Source organism: Neoarius graeffei, chromosome 13, assembly GCF_027579695.1.
Source record: "Neoarius graeffei isolate fNeoGra1 chromosome 13, fNeoGra1.pri, whole genome shotgun sequence".
Lineage (NCBI taxonomy): Eukaryota > Metazoa > Chordata > Actinopteri > Siluriformes > Ariidae > Neoarius > Neoarius graeffei.
In genome coordinates, this window is record NC_083581.1 from 31,340,532 (window position 1) to 31,360,785 (window position 20,254).

Here is a 20,254-nt window from a genome sequence, read left to right on the forward strand (position 1 = left end):
TACTACTTTAAAATTTTTGAGTTTCCATTAAAAAAAACTTCGACAATGTTAGAACATTAGACACATACTTATTAATGACCATGCTTTAAAGTAAGCTACATTTTGACTTGAAAGTACACATGAAAATACACTTTAAAAAATAATCTAAAATATAACTAGCTATACTCATATTATATAAAGGCTACTAAATTTGAAAGGCAGAGATTGCTTCTCCCATGACACACACATCCACTGCCACTAAAAGTGGAATGCCATCTTTACTACAGCATCACCAGGATTGAATTTTACCATTGTGACACAAGTACCAGACAAATGTTTGGACATGCCTTCTAATTCAATGTTTTTTCTTTCTTTTTATTAATTAAAAGTCAATCCGTGTCTTAAAGTAATGATGGATGTCGTTTCTCTTTACTTAGTTGAGCAGTTCTTGACAGAATATAGATTACTACAGTTGTGAATGGAATAGGGCTATTTACTGTATTTTTATTATTTATTATTTATTGTTTGATTTCAAACACATTAAGAAGTCAAGAAACTAGTCCGCTAATTAACTTTGGATGAGGCACACCTGTTAATTGAAAAGTATTCCAGGTGACAACCTCATGAAGCTGGTTAAGATAATGCCAATAGTGTGCAAAGCGTCATCAAAGTAAACAGTGGATACGCTGAAGAATCTAAAATATCTCATCTCATCTCATTATCTCTAGCCGCTTTATCCTTCTACAGGGTCGCAGGCAAGCTGGAGCCTATCCCAGCTGACTACGGGCGAAAGGCGGGGTACACCCTGGACAAGTCGCCAGGTCATCACAGGGCTGACACATAGACACACAACCATTCACACTCACATTCACACCTACGGTCAATTTAGAGTCACCAGTTAACCTAACCTGCATGTCTTTGGACTGTGGGGGAAACCGGAGCACCCGGAGGAAACCCACGCGGACACGGGGAGAACATGCAAACTCCACACAGAAAGGCCCTCGCCGGCCCCGGGGCTCAAACCCAGGACCTTCTTGCTGTGAGGCGACAGCACTAACCACTACGCCACCGTGCCGCCCAATCTAAAATATGAAACTTATTTTTTTTAATGCTTTTTTTTTATTTCCAACATAATTCCTTATATTTTCCATTGGCTATTTCATAGTTTTGATGACATCAGTATTGTTCTACAAGGTAGAAAATAGTCAAAATACAGAAAAACCTATGAATAAGTAGAGTAGGGGTGTACAAACTTTTGACTGGTACTGTAGATTAAATTAAAAACAAATTTAATAAAACTGAAAAAAAAATACAACGCAACCCTAATATAAGTAGACATTAATACCTAGAAATAAGCATCAGAACTTCATTCTTGGTTTATCTTCTCCAGTGACTAAACTCATTGGTTATTTCTGACTTACTAATAAGCAGCCAATGTGTATCACTGACTGTATTATCACATCTTTACAATTATACTTAGAGATATACTTCGTGATATACTTGAAATTGGGTATATTCACCCAAAGTATTCACATATACTTGACTATGTTCTACTTTAATTTCCTGCAAGCGATAAGAGAACCTAGTTTACTCTATGACATCTCTCTGAGAAGACTGAAAAGACAAAGATTCTCAGGCCCTTCTAAGGGAAGATTACTACAGACTGCACACTGCACAATAAGTCCTTCTTATACACTTAGTTCTCCATTACCACTATTCTAAAACAGTACCAGTCGTTACAAACCAGCTTGACAGCTTGATTGCAGTAACATTGATCTATTGTTAGCACTCAACAATACTGTATCTAATGGATACACAGAAATATTTCCAAGCATTCAAAAAAAGCTAAGATTTATGTGATTGTCTTACCAATATGGACGTTGGCAGAGAACTGATAAATTCCTGTGATGGGTGCTGTAAATCGGCCAGTGGACTGATCCATTCCCGTCCCTCTGAGAAAGGCACCTTTGGCAGGGGGCTGGAGGTAAGAGGCAAGTGAGAATTACTGAGCACAGCAACCAGGACCAGACACCAAACTACCAGTTACTATGTCGTATCTATGAAATAGAACTTCTAGGCCTTAAGAGTATAAGAACCCTGCAGATAAAATGTTGTGTCTTTTGAGTAGCATTCCAAACTATGAAAGGTTTTAAGAACATTTTTTTGTTTGTTTGTTTTTTGTTTTGCCTTTTTTTTTCTCAAAAAACAGTTTAATATGCTGCAATTTAATAAGCCCGCATACTCTTATAAAATAAATCGGGTTTGGTTTGGGAGCATGGAGACGTTAAGGGTTTGGAAATATTTCAGATTCTGCCAAGACGCCTTCAATTCTGTTTTTGATCATCACTGTATGGGGCAGTCATGCCAGGCCACATCATTCTGTATTATGCCTTCTGAATCTATCAGAATGATTTTCTACTTCACTGAAAGTTTTTTCCTGACAAAATAAGCTAAAATAATAGCATTTAACTGCGCATTTATCACATAAGTATTCTGTCATTCTTCTGTGACATGAAAGACTAGAAATCAACATTTACAATGCATTCTCAAAATAAACTTTGATTGATTGCTCTGAAAAGGATTTAAAATCATCCATAATTTATAGCAATGTTCCAGCTGGGTGCACTTTCTGTTGCTAGTAAGAAATCATGCACCTTTAAACTTTGAGGCTGTTTTAGCAGTGGGATGCTTGGCACCATAGCCTTTTATTGTCTGCATTCATCAAAGCCCTATTTTTTTTCCATTCCTGGTGCAGAGACCACTTCACAAATCACAAGGGGTTTTTTTTCTTCACCGCCTCTCCTCATAAGCCAGCGTCTCAATTCCCCGTGCCAACCTCATCAGAATGTCACAAGACGTAGCTCTTCCCTGAAGCAGTGTGCCATTTCAAACAGCGTCTCTCTCTCTCTCTTTTTTTTTTATCCCTACCGCTCCCTGGTCCAAGTCCCAAACAGTGTACCTTTTTGTACAGTGCCAAGAAGGCAATGTGGCACATTTGAAAAAGGAGATATTTTTCAGCAGGAGGACTGTGAGAGACTCAGATTTGGTTCTGCCTGGAATATTGGCTAATCCAGCACATCTCATCATTAGTGCCCAGATGACGAGAGCTATTCACACTGAGACATACTGCTCCAAAATATGGCGTATAGGTCACATTTTATTCTTCAAAACTGTTATGATGAGGGCATGACTACAGAGCTTACAGTTACAGTTCCTTGCATAAATATTCACCCCTTCCCATCTTTTTTTTAATAGCCTGGAAGTGGAAATTACTTAATTGTGATTATATGTCATGAATCTGCACAAAGTAGACCATATTATTAAAGAAAAAAAATATATAGATTGCAAAATTATTTATAAATAAAAAACTTAAGAGTTGTAATTGCATAATTATTCACCCCCATTGCTGTAAAATCTCTTGTACTGGTGTAGCCACTTGTCCTCGGAACTCTTAAAATTTGTTAAATGGTCACAGGACAGCCATAATCCAGATACCATAAAGACTGAGTCAAAAGGAGGGGGCTGGGGAAAGTCATATGACATCCTGTTTGGTCTGATGAGATGAAGGCTCAAAGCATTCTATTTGGCAGAAATCCAAAACTGCTCATTACTCTAAGAATCCCATCCTCATAGTGAAGCATGGTGATGGTAGCACCATGATAAGCACCATGGTGATGGTAGCACCTTGGCCTCTTGGTTGCTTCTGTGACTAATGCCCTCCTAACTTGTTTGTGCAATATATTTCCAGTTTTAAATAATGCATTTAATAGTGTTCTGCAAAGTTTGGGATTTTTTTTTCTTCACAAAACCATTTTTAACTTTTCCAGAACTTTGTCCTAGATTGTTTTGATAGCTCCATGGTTTTCGTGCTATGTTCTCTAACAAAATCTGGAGCCTTCCAGGAAAAGGTGTATTTATACTGAGATCACATGGCACTTTAATTGCACATACACTTTCAGAAAATAAAGTATATTACTGTACCTTTAGGAGTACAACAGCTTGTCACTGGGGCAGTACCTTCTAAAGTACTTATTTGTACCCTTTATATACTGCTTGGGAACATATATGTATCTTTTTGGCCCTAAAATGGTATGTATAGTTATCTTAAGGTCCAATAATGAGCCCTAGGGGGCACATTAGTGTAGATTGTACCTTGTGGGACAGAAATGGACTCCTACTGCACCCCTGTTTCTGACAGTGTAGGCAGACACTAATTATGTGATTTCTTTTGGCAACTGGTTGCACCAGATATAATTTAGAGGTTTCACAGTAATGGGACAAACACTTGATCACTTGATGTTATTTGAAGAATTTAACCAACTATTGATCTATTTTGTGTTGATTCATGACACATAACCCCAGTGAATTCCATTTCAATTCCAGGTTGTAACACTACAAAATGTGGAAAAGTTCAAGGGGGATGAATATTTATCCAAGGCACTTTTAAGTGGAACCTGGTTCAAAATCAAAGTGATTCTCAAAAATCTGGAATTTGTGCAAAAACGAGTCATCATCATGAACATTAACACTTAAAAGAGCTATCATTTAGGACCATTGAATGCCTATCAGAGTATGACTTTAATTTGCACACTTTATTATTACATTATCCTTAGAGCTTCTCTGTTCTTTTGTGTCTCTCTCTTCCTCTTATTGATTTGATCATGTTTTCTATGCAAAAACAGCAGGCTCATAAAACAAAGGCTGCCCATGATTTTACTTCAGCCCACCTGTTTTTGTTTTTATGCGAATGTGCCTTTCATGGCATTAAAGAATAAAGTGAACTCGAGATATGATTGCATGTGATTAAAGGTCTTGTGGTGAGGTAATGCACATGGGGAAGATAAGCCATAAAACATGGATGCAGAAAGAAAAACAGACAGGGTGAGGACGGATTTTGGAAAAACACTACTGCCTATCTGTAAGAGCCACATAATGTAATCATTAGCAGCCTCACCTTTAGATGTATTTGCGAGGCAAGTGCACAGTAGATGGATTTTCAGACAATGCTGATGAACTATTTCAGAGAAAAATAGCTGTACTTATTATTTACCCAGGGCTGCACATTACCTCCCAAAATATTAATCTTTTTAAAAGCTGTTCATCAATTATAACTAATACATTCCCTAGGGAGTGACTTTTCATAACACTTACTGTCTGGAAGTTCTGCAGCTCAGTCAGAGTCTTCTTGTCTACCACGACAGGCCCTCTGAGCTTACAGTGGAAGGCCTCTTCGATCCTCCTGTATGACGCCATACCCTCCAGTGCCAGCAGAGTTGTGGGAAGTTGGCTCTGCCCGCTTGCCCTGTCCACCAATGCCCTCCTCTCCGTTGCTTCTGAATAAACACAATAGGGGAAAAAATGCATTAGAAAATATTTCAGATATGATTTGAATGCCAAAATAGAGCCCAGAGGTCTGGACCCAATTAAAACATGAGCCTTATCTTAACATCTGATCTTTCAAATTATTTTTGTTAGTTATTGAGGTTAAATTAAATGTAATAGAATTTAATGTGAGTGAAGGAATATTATTTATCCCAAAGGGATATCTTGAATCATCCACTTTCAGTTATCCAGTGTTGCGGAATAGCTAGATATAAATAGCAATGCTGATAGATTAGCTACATTTTAGTAGCTCAGTTGTTTTCAAAATAATGTAGCATTTCCAATAACTAGCTACTATTTTCAACAAGTAATGGAGTGGCACTATAAGCTAGCTACAAGAAGCAATGCTGCTACTTTTGCTACATTTTAATAGCTGAGCAATTTTCAAAATAATGCATCATTTCCAAGAACTAACTACTATTTTCAACAAGTAGCAGTATAGCAGTATAAGCCAGTTACAAGAATCAATGTTGCTAGTTCAGTAATCAATCAATCGATGGCTGTCTATTCTGTGGAGAATATGTATAGTGTTTTGTCATGTTCTGTTCTACATCTTCATAATGCTTTCGATGAGTCCTGGGTATGACTTTAAACTGCAACTGATGGTAAGTCTCAGGTCTGGGAGGACTTGAGTATTGGGGAAAGTGGAGTTACCCTGAATCACCATTGCTCCCAGGTCCGCTCTGACCTGGTGTGGTAGCACCTGCCTGGGATTTGCATTTCTGCGCATCCTAATGAAGCAGCCATCATCACTAGCAATGGACTGCCAATGACGAATCGATCAATCAATAATAGTTCATTTATATCACACACAGAAATCAAGTTACACACATAAAAAACCTAATACATATAAAGGACATAATGCTGCCTAAAAATAACTAGTAAGCTAATCTATCTAAGCAGCAAGCATAGCTTAGCTACATTTTAGTAGCTAAGCTAATTTCAAAATAATGTAGCATTTCCACTAACTAGCTACTATTTTCCAAAAGTAATGGAGTAGCATTATTATTATTATTAACTTGCTACAAGCAATGCTGCTAGCTTTGATACATTTTATTAGCTCTATTTTCAAAATAATGTAGCATTTCCACTAACTACCTACCATTTTCAACAAGTAACGGTTTAGTACCAAAGAAAACTAGCTACATAGAGTTCCAAAAGCAAATTTAACCAGCAGTACTGGAGTAAGTGCTCCCTGTATATGTTACTTTTTTACTGTTGCTTTAGCTGGGTTACTTTCAAAATAATGTTGCTTTTCTACCCACTAGACTTTTTTTTTTTTTAAATACCAAAGAGAAGTGTAGCTCGACAAAATTAGCTGGCTAGGTTTCTGGATATAAACTAAACCAAGAGAAGTGGAGTAAACTCTTTTTATGTGTTGTGCTTTTGGACAATGATTGTTGTTTTGCAGGTCTTATTATGAATAATTTACAAATAGAAAATTCTCTGTTATGGCATCCCCTGGACAAAGCATGCAGATTTTATTTTGTGCAATAAATTATCTGCACAAATGAAAATGTCACAGAATGATTTTCCTCAGTTTGACAAAGCCTTTGACAAATTTTATAGCATAACTAGCGATAGATCTAGATCAATAGAGCTAAAGTCTTCCACATGTGCTAATGGAAACCTGACCCAGTGTATATTTGGTTATTAATGTGTGAAGGTAAATGTGAAAAGCCTGAAAACCCCTGTGTGTGTGTGTGTGTGTGTGTGTGTGTGTGTGTGTGTGTGTGTGTGTGTGTGTGTGTGCGTGCACTGAATTGTCTACCGCACTCAATAGATCAGTCTTTTCAAAAGAGCATATGGTTAGCATACACATATTTTAACAGCCTAATTTCTGGGTCATGAAAAGCTCCTTGTATATAATCACAGGTCCTCTGACTGGTTTTGCACAAGCTACGATCTTCTACAGTGGCTTTCGTAAAGCATGTTTGAAAATGTGTGAAAATGAAGGCACTGGCAAACCACAGCCATGTCTACAGCGTCGTTCAGCAGATCAAACTTTTAAAACGCATATGGTTAGCATGTGCAGATTTTTAACAGCACTGTGACTTACTGGCTCATGAGAAGTGCCTTGTCCAATCACAGGTCTTAAAGTTTCTCCCATATGCCCACACATTGGTTTTAATGTGTGTTATATGTGTTGATGAGAGCTCACCTTTGATCATTTCTTTAAACTCCTTCAGCAAAACCTCTTGAGTGACCTCTGCACCAGGGGCCCCTGGCGGGCCCTGGGGTCCCGGAGGTCCAGGAGGTCCTTGAGGTCCTGGCTGAAACATAACATACTCTTAATCTCTGACTCAAAAGTCATAAGACATGTCACAACATGACATGATATATGACATAGGATGTTAATTATGTCCTAAAAGCCCTACAGTCAGTACAAGTGTTCAATTGAAACATTGCCTAATAGGATAGAAATGTAGAAATCAAGTCTTTGTTGAGTCACAAGGTATGATTTGAGATTCAGTACCAGTGGTCGCTTCCTTTTCCGGCATTTTGCTGGGAAATTGCCAACCGGCCTCTTCACAAAATCCATCCATGATCCATGTGGGTCAACTCTTTGGCTCTCTATGATCTGAGTAAATAGAATTAATAGAATCATATGTATTATAATATATTATATATAATTTTGTATACTTGTGTAAGTGTGTAAGCATGCAAAACTTTGTTCTTGATTATGGAGTTGGCTTTGCATGTACGTACCATTGATCACTCTGCCTGTGTTCACACATTATATTCTTATTTTCCTCTTCAATGAGCCTTGGAGGACTGCACTAATTATGTGATTTATCAGACACATTAAACCGGAATCATTCTACACTTGGCATTCAGTGTAGAGTATTGTCACTAAATCCAATGAGTCATAATTTCTGCTTACAAACCATCACTGGAAAATCTTGCCTAAAGATACTATTAAATGGTGCCAGACATCAGTGCAGGTTGCTCTTTCTCTCTCTCTCTCTCTCTCTCTCTCTCTCTCTCTCATATCTTTCTTCCTTTTTCTCTCCCTCTCCATCAAAGTGAAGGAATTGGTTTTGTAGCATGTTATGCTATCTCATACCAAGTATGGTCACGTTCGTGGATATTGCTCAGGTGATACATCAGATTTTACTGGACCTGCCATTTACAAGTACCACATCAGATGTTATAAGATCTTATCACAATGGAAGTCTCTCCCCAATTTTTCAGCATGAGCTTGCTCACTCACACAATCAAATATGCAATCTTGATAAATTTGATATAATGCATACATTTTTGCATCTTCCATAATGCACTTTAGTTCTTCATAGTTTGTCAGTCATAGCTATAGCATTTTACTTTTATTTATATTATATGGAAACGAGTGTGTGGCAGCGGGGGCATGGTCAAGCGCCGGTCTGTAAGAGGAGGGCGGAGTTGGGGAAGGTAAGTGGCAGAATCGCTACACCTGAGTGTAATTAACCTGTGTTTTGTGTGTGTTCTCCCCAGTAAACCGCCCTACTTAAGGAGGGAAAGGGAGAGCGGAAGGGAGCTTCTTCCCCGGCAGAGACGACAGTGTGTGTGTCTCTGCCTACTGGTTTAAATATTGTTAGACTGAAAAGTTCGGCAATAAAGCCTTCTGGGAACCTTGATCTCTGTCCTGCCGTCCTCTGTGCTCCACCCACACACTAGTCTCGCTACAGTGGTGCCGAAACCCGGGAAAAGGTGGATCATCAGTCCTACAGCCCCATGGAATCCTCCCCGTTCGCAGACTTGGTCCACGCCCTCGCCACGGCTCAGCAGAGCCAGCACCAGGCACTCATCACGCTCCGGAAGGAGCAGGAGCGCCGCTTTGAAGCCCTGGTGCTGGCTCAGCAGGAAGATCGAGTGGTGTTCCGGCGTCTCCTCGCGTCGGCGGGGTCCACCAGCGCCCCGGCCGCGGGCCTGTCTCCCCTCACCTTAACTAAGATGGGCCCGCAGGACAACCCCGAGGCTTTCATCACGTTGTTCAAGCAGGTCGCCGAAGCCTCGGGGTGGCTGATGGAGCAGCGTGCAGCATGCCTCCTCCCCCTCCTGACGGGAGAGGCGCAGCTGGCCGCACTACAGCTCCTCGCCGATCGCCGGCTGGCCTACGCCGACCTTCGCCGGGCTGTCCTCCAGCGCGTGGGGCGCACGCCGGAGCAGCAGCGCCAGCGCTTCCACGCGCTGTGGATGGAGGAAGTCGGCAGCCCGTTCGCGTTCGGCCAGCAGCTCCGGGACGCCTGCTGGCGGTGGCTGAGGGCCGAAGATCGCGACGCCGAGGGAATCATCGACCAGGTGGTGCTGGAACAGTTCATCGCCCGCTTACCAGCCGGAACCGCGGAGTGGGTCCAGTGCCACCGCCTGGCGTCACTGGATCAGGCCGTGGGACTGGCGGAGGATCATCTGGTGGCTGTTCCGGCGGCAGGACAACCACCGACATCGTCTTCTCTCTCCTCTCTCTCTTTCTCTCCCCCCCTCCTCCCGTGTCCCGTCCTCGCCCCATTCCCCCACCACGGAGGCGGGGGCCGGCTCCACCCCAGCCGGCCCGCTGCACCCGTGGTGCCCTCCCATTTCTCCCTTCTGTGTCTGTCTCTCCCCCCCCCTCAGGTGAGTGAGCCTCAGAACACAGCTGCAGAGGGAAGGCCCGGGCCGGTTTGCTGGCGCTGCGGGGAACCGGGCCACCTGCAGCAACAGTGTGCAGCGATGGAGGTGGGGGCGGTGGTGCGGATCCCCGACGCGCCAGAGGCTGCCCTCGATCGGGCCGGAGCGTATCGCATACCGGTAAGTGTACAAGGGGCTACATATCAGGCGTTGGTGGATTCGGGCTGCAATCAGACCTCGATCCGCCAAAGCCTGGTGCAAGACGAGGCATTGGGGGGAGCACAAGGGGTGAAGGTGTTGTGTGTGCACGGGGATATTCACAGCTACCCGTTGGTGTCGGTCCACATACATTTCAGAGGGGAAAAATCAATAGTGAAGGCGGCGGTTAATCCTCGCCTTACCCACTCTTTGATCTTGGGGACTGATTGGCCGGGATTTCGGGGTTTGATGGCACGCCTAGTAAAGAGTGGGTCCTGCCGGTTGATAGGGGAGGGTCCCGGTGTCGCTTTGGCTGGAGCGTTGGTCGCAGAGCCGTCTACGTCATCTCCGCGACAGAGTGAGGAGCCCCCGGCCCCTCCTCTTTCTATTGGGAAATCCCTCACGGATTTCCCACTGGAACAATCGCGAGACGAGACTCTGCGACACTCGTTTGACCAAGTGAGAGTAATCAATGGTCAAACGCTCCAGCCGAACGCCACCCCGCCCTTCCCCTATTTTTCTATTTTGAAGGATAGGTTATACCGAGTGACGCAGGACACTCAGACGAAAGAGCGGGTCACCCAGTTGTTAATTCCAAAGAGCCGCCAGGAATTGGTATTCCAGGCGGCTCACTTTAATCCCATGGCTGGACACCTCGGGCAGGATAAGACACTCACCCGGATAATGGCCCGATTCTATTGGCCGGGGATTCGCGGCGACGTCCATAAGTGGTGTACAGCGTGCCGCGAATGCCAGTTAGTAAATCCAGCGGCCATTCCAAAAGCGCCCTTGCGCCCCCTACCATTAATCGAGACCCCGTTCGAAAGAATTGGGATGGATCTCGTCGGGCCATTAGACCAGTCAACATGTGGGTACCGCTTTATATTGGTTCTGGTGGACTATGCAATGCGATACCCGGAAGCGGCGCCTCTTCGCAATATCTCAGCACGCAGTATTGCAGAGGCCCTCTTCCACGTCATCTCCTGGGTTGGAATCCCGAAAGAGATTCTGACTGATCAAGGCACCTCGTTTATGTCACGAACACTGAGTGAACTGTATGGGCTACTGGGTATTAAGCCGATCCGCACCAGCGTTTATCACCCACAGACGGACGGTTTAGTTGAACGGTTCAATCGCACCCTCAAGAATATTATCAAAAAATTCGTAAGTGAGGACGCACGGAACTGGGATAAGTGGCTCGAACCCTTGCTGTTTGCAGTGCGAGAGGTCCCCCAAGCCTCCACGGGGTTCTCCCCATTTGAATTATTATATGGGCGTAAGCCGCGCGGCATCTTAGATGTACTGTGGGAAAATTGGGAGGAGGGACCTTCACAGAGCAAAAACGAAATTCAGTACGTTATGGATCTGCGCGCAAAACTCCACACACTCACCCACCTAACTCAGGAGAATTTGCGGCAGGCCCAGGAACGGCAAACCCGCCTGTACAACAAGGGCACGCGCCTTAGAGAGTTCACTCCGGGAGATAAGGTACTCGTCCTGTTGCCCACGTCGAGCTCCAAATTAATCGCCAAGTGGCAAGGACCCTTTGAGGTCACACGGCGAGTCGGGGACGTCGACTATGAGGTTAGGCGAACGGACAGGGAGGGGTCGCTACAGATCTACCACCTCAATCTGTTAAAACTCTGGAAAGAGGAGGTCCCCGTGGCATTGGTGTCGGTAGTTCCGGAGAAGGCGGAGCTGGGGCCGGAGGTCCAAAAAGGGACATTGGCATCTCGTACCTCTCCGGTCCCCTGTGGAGACCACCTCTCCCCGACCCAACTCACGGAGGTCGCCCAGTTGCAGGCCGAGTTTTCGGATGTATTCTCGCCCCTGCCCGGTCGCACTAACCTCATAGAACACCACATAGAGACGCCCCCAGGGGTGGTAGTGCGCAGCCATCCTTATAGATTACCCGAACACAAAAAAAGGTAGTTCAGGAAGAACTTCAGGCCATGCTCGAAATGGGCATCGTCGAGGAGTCCCACAGTGACTGAAGCAGCCCGGTGGTCTTAGTTCCTAAGGCCGACGGCTCGGTCCGGTTCTGTGTGGACTATAGAAAAGTCAACGCGGTGTCTAAATTCGATGCGTACCCAATGCCTCGTATTGATGAGCTGCTCGATTGACTAGGCACGGCTCGCTTTTACTCGACACTGGATTTGACGAAGGGATATTGGCAGATCCCCTTGACTCCATTATCCCGGGAGAAAACGGCTTTTTCCACACCGTTCGGCTTACACCAGTTCGTCACACTTCCGTTTGGGCTGTTTGGGGCGCCCGCTACGTTTCAGCGGCTGATGGACCGGGTCCTCCGGCCCTACGCGGCCGCTTATCTAGACGACATCGTTATTTATAGTAATGACTGGCAGCGGCACCTGCAACACCTGAGGGCCGTCCTTAGGTCGCTGAGGCGGGCGGGGCTCACTGCCAACCCGAAGAAGTGTGCAATTGGGCGGGTGGAAGTACGGTATCTGGGCTTCCACTTGGGTAACGGGCAGGTGCGTCCCCAAATTAATAAGACAGCAGCGATTGCGGCCTGCCCGAGGCCCAAGACCAAAAAGGGGGTGAGACAGTTCCTGGGGCTGGCTGGCTATTATCGTAGGTTTATACCTAATTATTCGGACGTCACCAGCCCGCTGACTGACCTCACTAAAAAGGGGGCGCCAGATCCGGTCCAGTGGACGGAGCAGTGCCAGCGGGCTTTCTCTGAGGTAAAGGCTGCACTGTGTGGGGGGCCACTTTTGCACTCCCCTGACTTCTCTCTCCCTTTTTTGTTGCAGACGGATGCGTCGGACAGAGGGCTGGGGGTCGTTTTGTCCCAGCAGGTGGGGGGAGAGGACCGCCCAGTGTTATACATCAGCCGAAAGCTGTCAGTGCGTGAGGGGCGCTACAGCACTATCGAGAAAGAGTGCCTGGCGATCAAGTGGGTGGTCCTCGCCCTCCGTTACTACCTGCTGGGGTGCTCTTTCACCCTCTGTTCGGACCACATGCCCCTCCAGTGGCTCCACCGCATGAAGGATGCCAACGCGCGGATCACCCGTTGGTATCTGGCGCTCCAACCTTTCAATTTCAAGGTGGTCCACAGGCCGGGGGCGCAGATGGTCGTGGCGGACTTCCTCTCCCATCAAGGGGGGAGTCGGCTGCGGGCCGGACAGGCGCCCGGCCTGAGTCGGGCGGTGGGGGTATGTGGCAGCGGGGGAGTGGTCAAGCGCCGGTCTGTGACAGGAGGGCGGAGTTGGGGAAGGTAAGTGGCAGAATCGCTACACCTGAGTGTAATTAACCTGTGTTTTGTGTGTTCTCCCCAGTAAACCGCCCTACTTAAGGAGGGAAAGGGAGAGCGGAAGGGAGCTTCTTCCCCGGCAGAGACGACAGTGTGTGTGTGTGTGTGTGTGCGTGTGCGTGTCTCTGCCTATTGGTTTAAATATTGTTAGACTGAAAAGTTCGGCAATAAAGCCTTCTGGGAACCTTGATCTCTGTCCTGCCGTCCTCTGTGCTCCACCCACATGCTATTCTCGCTACAGAGTGTTTTACTGGGAAATACGTCACTCATATTTTTCATACGAGCTGCATCTGAGACATCAAGAACAGCAACCATGACATAAATCTTTATATGTCACTCATGAGGAAATCGATGAATTGTTTTCATAAATTTGGGTACTTTTTGTTTGTGAATGTGTCTATACAATAAAAAGAAAATCACACATTGACTTGAAGATATGAAGTTTATCTTCTTGTGTTGAAAAACTTGCATTTTTCATATGATATACGTCACAGATCTGAGTAACATATTTCCCAATATTTCACACAGATGATGTGTGTTTTCCCAGTGTTTTCCCACTGACTAGACACACATTGTCAAAATGGCGAACCGGTTCAAAATTAAAATTCTTTTGATTAACTTGCGTATTTTTTGTGAATGTGTCCATATAATATAAAGAACATTACATGGTGGTGTGAAGATATGAAGTTTATCTTCTCGTGTTGAAAAATACATCACTCATTCGCTTTGTTCACTCATGAAATATACATTTACCACTTGAAAATAAACTTCATGTCTTCACACCACTGTGTAATATAATATATGTATGAAGCTTTCTGGCATATCATATGCTAATCTCAGGGGTGGAAAGTAATGAACTACATGTACTAGTGCTACAGTACATGGTTCAAAGAAACAGTACTTTCTTGAGTATAAATATAGAACTGTTACTTGAGTTTTTGCTCCATTTATTTTTGATCACCATTACAGATAACTCCACATGACTGTAAGCCAATCAATATTATGACATTTCATGCAGATAGCCTAGACCTCATGCACCAAATACTTAGTCAGCAGCTGCAATGTCTTAGACAGTAGTGACCAATGAAGAACACTGGCACATTTTATCAGGTAGCTTCAGTTTTAATTCTTTGAAAGAAACAGTATGATAATGATCTACAAATTATATGAGTCAAAACCTGTGGAGATATGGAAATTTCAACATCCAACCTGCGAAAACATGAACCGAGAAACAACTAGTTAGCTGAGTGACCTAGACTAGCTAGCAAGATATTTTGATGTTTTACAGTATGAAGTCATGTTCAGGAGTCATTGCCTATTGCGCTTAATATATCTAATGCTGCTACATGATACTTTGCTAGATAGCTAACTATGTAGCTAGAAACATGCCTAAGTTAACACGAGCTACCTGGGTGGCTTCTGAACCTAACAAACTACAGCATTTGGTGAAGTTAACTAGGCAGCTAACATTTCCTTTATTTATATATCATTGATAATGGTGGCATTGCTCACGTCAGTGTACCTCACTACCTCAGTTAACAAAGTTGTTCAAAAAATGCATTCCTAAGATATATATAAATTTTTTTGGATTAGTTAGTGTGCTTGCTGTACAAAGCAGCGACAATGCTAGCTGTTAGCATGTTCACACTGGCATGTTAACATGCTGTTAGCATGTTAACAGTTAGCATGTTCGTATGCTAACTGTATGCATGTTCACATGCTAGATATTAATTAGCATGTTAGCATTCTCGATATTAACGTTATCTGTTATTGTGTTAGCATGCTAGCTGTTAGCATGGTACCCTTAGCATGTTAGCATAATAGCTGTTCTGCTACAGCTCAGCAAACACACTTTGCATTTTCTCTGCAGAAATGCAGTCTAGTTATATCAGTTGTCCAGTAAATCTCATCTCATCTCATCTCATCTCATCTCATCTCATTATCTCTAGCCGCTTTATCCTGTTCCACAGGGTCGCAGGCAAGCTGGAGCCTATCCCAGCTGACTACGGGCGAAAGGCGGGGTACACCCTGGACAAGTCGCCAGGTCATCACAGTGCTGACACATAGATACAGACAACCATTCACACTCACATTCACACCTACGGTCAATTTAGAGTCACCAGTTAACCTAACCTGCATGTCTTTGGACTGTGGGGGAAAACGGAGCACCCAGAGGAAACCCACGCGGACACGGGGAGAACATGCAAACTCCACACAGAAAGGCCCTCGCTGGCCATGGGGCTCGAACCCGGACCTTCTTGCTGTGAGGCGACAGCGCTAACCACTACACCACCGTGCCGCCTGTCCAGTAAATACTCAAGTAATTTTTCATCAGACAACTTATTAACCCTTAGTTATTATCACCACTTTTACATTTACTCAAGTGAATTATTACTTCAATAGCAGTACTTTTACTCAAGGCAATGTGTTTTGTACTCTTTCCACCCTTGGCTAATCTGCAAGAATGTTTATTGAGTGGAGACATGAGTCAAAAATTATGTGCAAAAAGGAATACCACACTGCACAGGCAAAACTGCCTTCAGTAGATTTTCTTTGGAGTGATATGTAATTAATATGTGTTGGTTGCAGATACAAATAACCAGCTCAATTACTTGAAATGACGAAACAACCAAATCCAAAGAACTGGTTAAAAAGTGAAGCTGAAATTCAACAACCACAACAATGGCTTCACGCCTTTCCATAAATGTCAAATAACTGTGGTGGAGATAAAAGTGAAGATAAAGCAGAGTCTTAGAGGCGAGGTGTCTGAAATGGAATTTGTTTAGGTTTGGCAGCCCAACATGGATCACTTATCTGTTAAAGTAACATGCCATTTTTCTTTGCAGAAAAACTTTGCTTTTTCTTATGCAATGGCAAAGTAAACCCTTGTGCTTTTTATCTCAAATATTCAGGAATGTAAAAGTCTTGTATTTTGGTTTTGGTTGGGCAAGGTTTTTGTTCTCTCTCTCATTTTTCTTGTGACAGCAGACAAAATAAACAACTTAACTAGCACACAGGCTTCTTGCGTGTTGGATGTCTTTGTGTTTGTGTTGTGCCTCAGGAGCCCTGAGACGTGTAAAAGACAGACTGGTTCAAATCAATTGTAAATATATTGTTAAGGCCGAGAGTAATCCTTCAGATCCTTCCAACAAAGGTAATTGGTTTCTTGCTGTTCCATTTCCTGGAATGTTGCCTGAATGCTAATAAGAATAGGATTGGCAACACTAAGGAAAGTAGCTTAACCAAGCCATGTATTTGTTGTATATATAAAACTCAACAGGTATATGTCATGCAAGCAACCTTGCAAAAAAAAAATAATAATTATGGTCCAAGATTCGGATCAGAATATTGTGAATTTTCAAAATTATATTCCAATTAACTGAAGACTGAAATGAATTACAGCATATTGTTCTTCAAAGCTCACAAAGTATTTTTGCAAATTTGTAAAATTTTTCACCATCTAACTTATGTGAAAACATAAAATGTAAATGGTCCATCTTTGGGTGATGGATACTGTTAGTGTTCATAGATTTTCTCATCCAGGGCTTCCTCTGGGTTCTCAGGTTTCCTCCCACATTCTAAAACTATGCCAGTGAATAGATAAGCTATGCTAAATTGATCCTTGATGTGAAGGATGGACTGGTATCCCATCCAGGGTGTATTCCCATCTCATGTCCAGTTTTCCCAGGTTCCACAGTGACCAAAGTTGCACGGTTACTGAAAACGAGTGAGTTCTTTCATGTTAAAATCCAATAAAATCACTAATTTGCTAGAATGCTTATAAATTTAGCTTTCAATTCAAGCACTTTAAATCAGACTGCTTCTCTACCGGGTCTGGAGGCCAGTGAGTTTGTCAACACTTTTGCTATACCACTTCGAAATATATGGCGAACCCCCACAAACACTGTGGATGAACAGACTCAAATTGTGCATATGGAGACAACATAATTCTCTCAAAACAGGGGATTAGTGTGCGACAAGACAAAGCACATGAGCTTTGTAGAATTTCACAGTCACAGCACTCCCCTGTTCATGGTAATATTCAAGACCACCTAATGTAACCGTAAAAGGGCAAATCCACCATTCCAGTGCCTGAGGGGAATGAATAAGCTCATCATTGCTGTTTCAAGAAACAAGCTAAGGATTGTGTGCACATAATTATAAGAACGATACCATGTCCCTGATGCAGCACAGATCAGTTTCAAACCATGATGATGATGGTGCCAAACCACGATCTTTATTTCAAAGAATTCAAGAAGTGATCTTTATTGTCTTGTTTGTGAAACAGCACTCATGCAGTGTTCTTTGTAAACAGAAGCAGCAACATGACTATTGTGGAAAAAGCTGCTACATTGAGTTATGTGAACATTTTGAGAAATGCCTGTGATGGATCATGTCAAGAAGCTTGTAGGTCAGCATACCTCCACCAACGCACTTTTACGGACCTAGTTTTTCCTCTGATGATTTGGGTTTGTGGTTGTTAAAATAGCAGTGCAGTTTAGGGCAGGGCTGCCAAATACTCCATTATGGGTGAGCTGGTGGAAAGAAAGAATTGTACCCAATAATATAAGCCTCCCACTGAAGTAATCTCGAGAAGATGAAAGGAAAACACAAAGCTCATTAATTTATTAGTCTATGAATAAAACACTGAGGTAGGAGGGGTGTCAAATGGTATGTGGCTGTTGGACACCTAATAGCTATGCTTTGACCACAGAGTCACAAGAGCAATGCACAGTTTAATGTAATCAGCTCTGTTTTTATTTTTAAGTTATGCAGTGCCTAAATAGTGAAAGTAAGTTACATGTATATGCCTGCAAATATGCACTTACAAAATAATTTGACCACAAAATGTACCTGGGCATGAAGAAACAGCAAATTGTTGCTTTTGCTGCTTTGGTTTTGGATTTTACAAGAGAAACACTGTACCTGTATGCTGTGACATGCTATAATTGTCATCCACACTTATGTTATGGTGTTTGCTGCATTCACTGAATACTTGAGTCATATTTGAGGCTCCACATGACTTTAAAACAGAATAGCTTCTAAGCAGGCTTTTTTTTTAATCTCTCCAAAGCTTCTAAGCAGGCTTTTTTTTTTAATCTCTCCAAAGTTCTGCCACATAGTATTTGTTTAACATTTAAAGGAAATTTGAAAATGAGCTTATTTTGAGCAACAAAAGTGGGAGGAACTAGAGGCTGTCTGCCACAGCAAACATAAACACAACCATTAAACTATTTTGTGGCCGCCATCAACAGCCACGCAGCACTGTCTCATTGTGGAGAGGCTTAATGATTGTTTAGGCTTCATTTCCAAGCCATTACAATCAGCTTGGTTATGATTAATATAATTCCAGATATTCTCACCATGACTATGCATTAGGCCTAATTTTTTCCATTGCATTTACTGACAGGCGTGTAGGCCGTATTTCTGAAGCCTATAATTAAGCCCACGCACGCACAGCCTGCACAAACTAGACTAAATATTGCATAAATACTGAATCCTTACAAATTGGGTACCCATTACACCAGACAGACTAACAGTCATGTTTTCTATTTACTTGTATCAGATATAGCACATAAAGCTATTATGTACAGCAGGGAAAATGGAAACAAGCCAGAACCAGCATTTCCCAGTTCTCTAATATGAAGACAGAAAGCAAGAGGTTGGTCTAAATTTATAATGCCAAGACCACAGATGCATTTTGATGCTCTACTTCTGCAACTCATCCTTGCTTCAGTGGATAATTTCACTTGGATACTGACAACTTGTACTTGAGAATTGCTGAAGTAATCATAAAGACGGTACTGTGCTCAACCCAGCACTTGTATTCACAATACACTCTCAGAAAAAGGATACTAAACTGTACCTTTCCTTGTCATTGGGTGATATCCCCAATTGGACAGCTTTTGTACCTGGAGTAGTACACTATAGCCACAAATACAGTATGTGGACACCCAATCGTCACACCCATATACAGGATACTTGTTGAACATCCCATTCTGAAACTATTGGCTTTAACATGGATTTGGTCTCCTTGGGTCTTCTAGGAAGGCTTCCCACATGATTTTGGAATGTAGCTGTGGAGATTTGATGGGTGAGAAGGACTGACACTCCAGGTGTTCAGTTCACTGACATTCATCCCAATGGTGTTCAGTGGGGTTGAGGTCAGGGTTCTGTGCAGGACACTCAAGTTCTTCAACTCCATTCTTGACAAACCATGTCTTCATGGACCTCAGTTTGTGCACAGGGGCACTGTCATGCTGGAACAGGTCTGGGCCTCTTAGGCTACATCCACACAACAACAGCAACGAGATTTTTTTTTTAAAATATCGCGTCCACATGGGCAACGGATCAGTAAAATATCAGGTTCATATGGCAACGCAATGCTTGCTGAAAACAATGAAATACACATGCCACACCTCTACGTGCGCTGTAAGACGGTCCCATCGGAGACACCAGAACAATAGAAGAAGTAGACGCATGCGCATAAACCCCTTCTTCTGTAGCATCAGCCACAAAGTTTTGATTATTAATCAGTAGTGTAAAACGAAAGATGTGGAAAGAGGAATGAAGGGGGGTAGATGGAAGCCGGTACGCCAACATTCTGATATCCTCCAGAATTCTTTAATGGTCCGGAATAAATTGAATGCTACACGTTGATGGATTAATTTGTTCTTCTACACCCTTTTTGAGGAATGTATTGTCGGACTTAAACCAACATCTGAAGAGGTGAGATCGCTCCTTTTTTTTCCCTATTTTTGCTGGCGGGATTGTTTTTGTTTTTGGAAAGCGCACGGGCGGTGCGCGGTTTGGTTATACTCAGTACTTCCG

At 43.1% G+C, this 20,254-nt stretch overlaps 1 protein-coding gene across 1 annotated transcript in view; it reads right to left on the reverse strand.

Moving 5' to 3' along the window:
* Positions 1–20,254, reverse strand: part of c1qtnf12 (C1q and TNF related 12) — a 43,502-nt gene that overhangs the window by 11,408 nt on the left and 11,840 nt on the right. Inside the window, exons 2-5 of the mRNA XM_060936767.1 lie at positions 7,838–7,942; positions 7,523–7,634; positions 5,131–5,312; positions 1,849–1,957 (exon numbers count right to left, since the gene is read on the reverse strand). Of these exons, the coding sequence (XP_060792750.1) occupies positions 1,849–1,957; positions 5,131–5,312; positions 7,523–7,634; positions 7,838–7,942 (508 nt within the window). The remainder of the gene's footprint in view (positions 1–1,848; positions 1,958–5,130; positions 5,313–7,522; positions 7,635–7,837; positions 7,943–20,254) is intronic.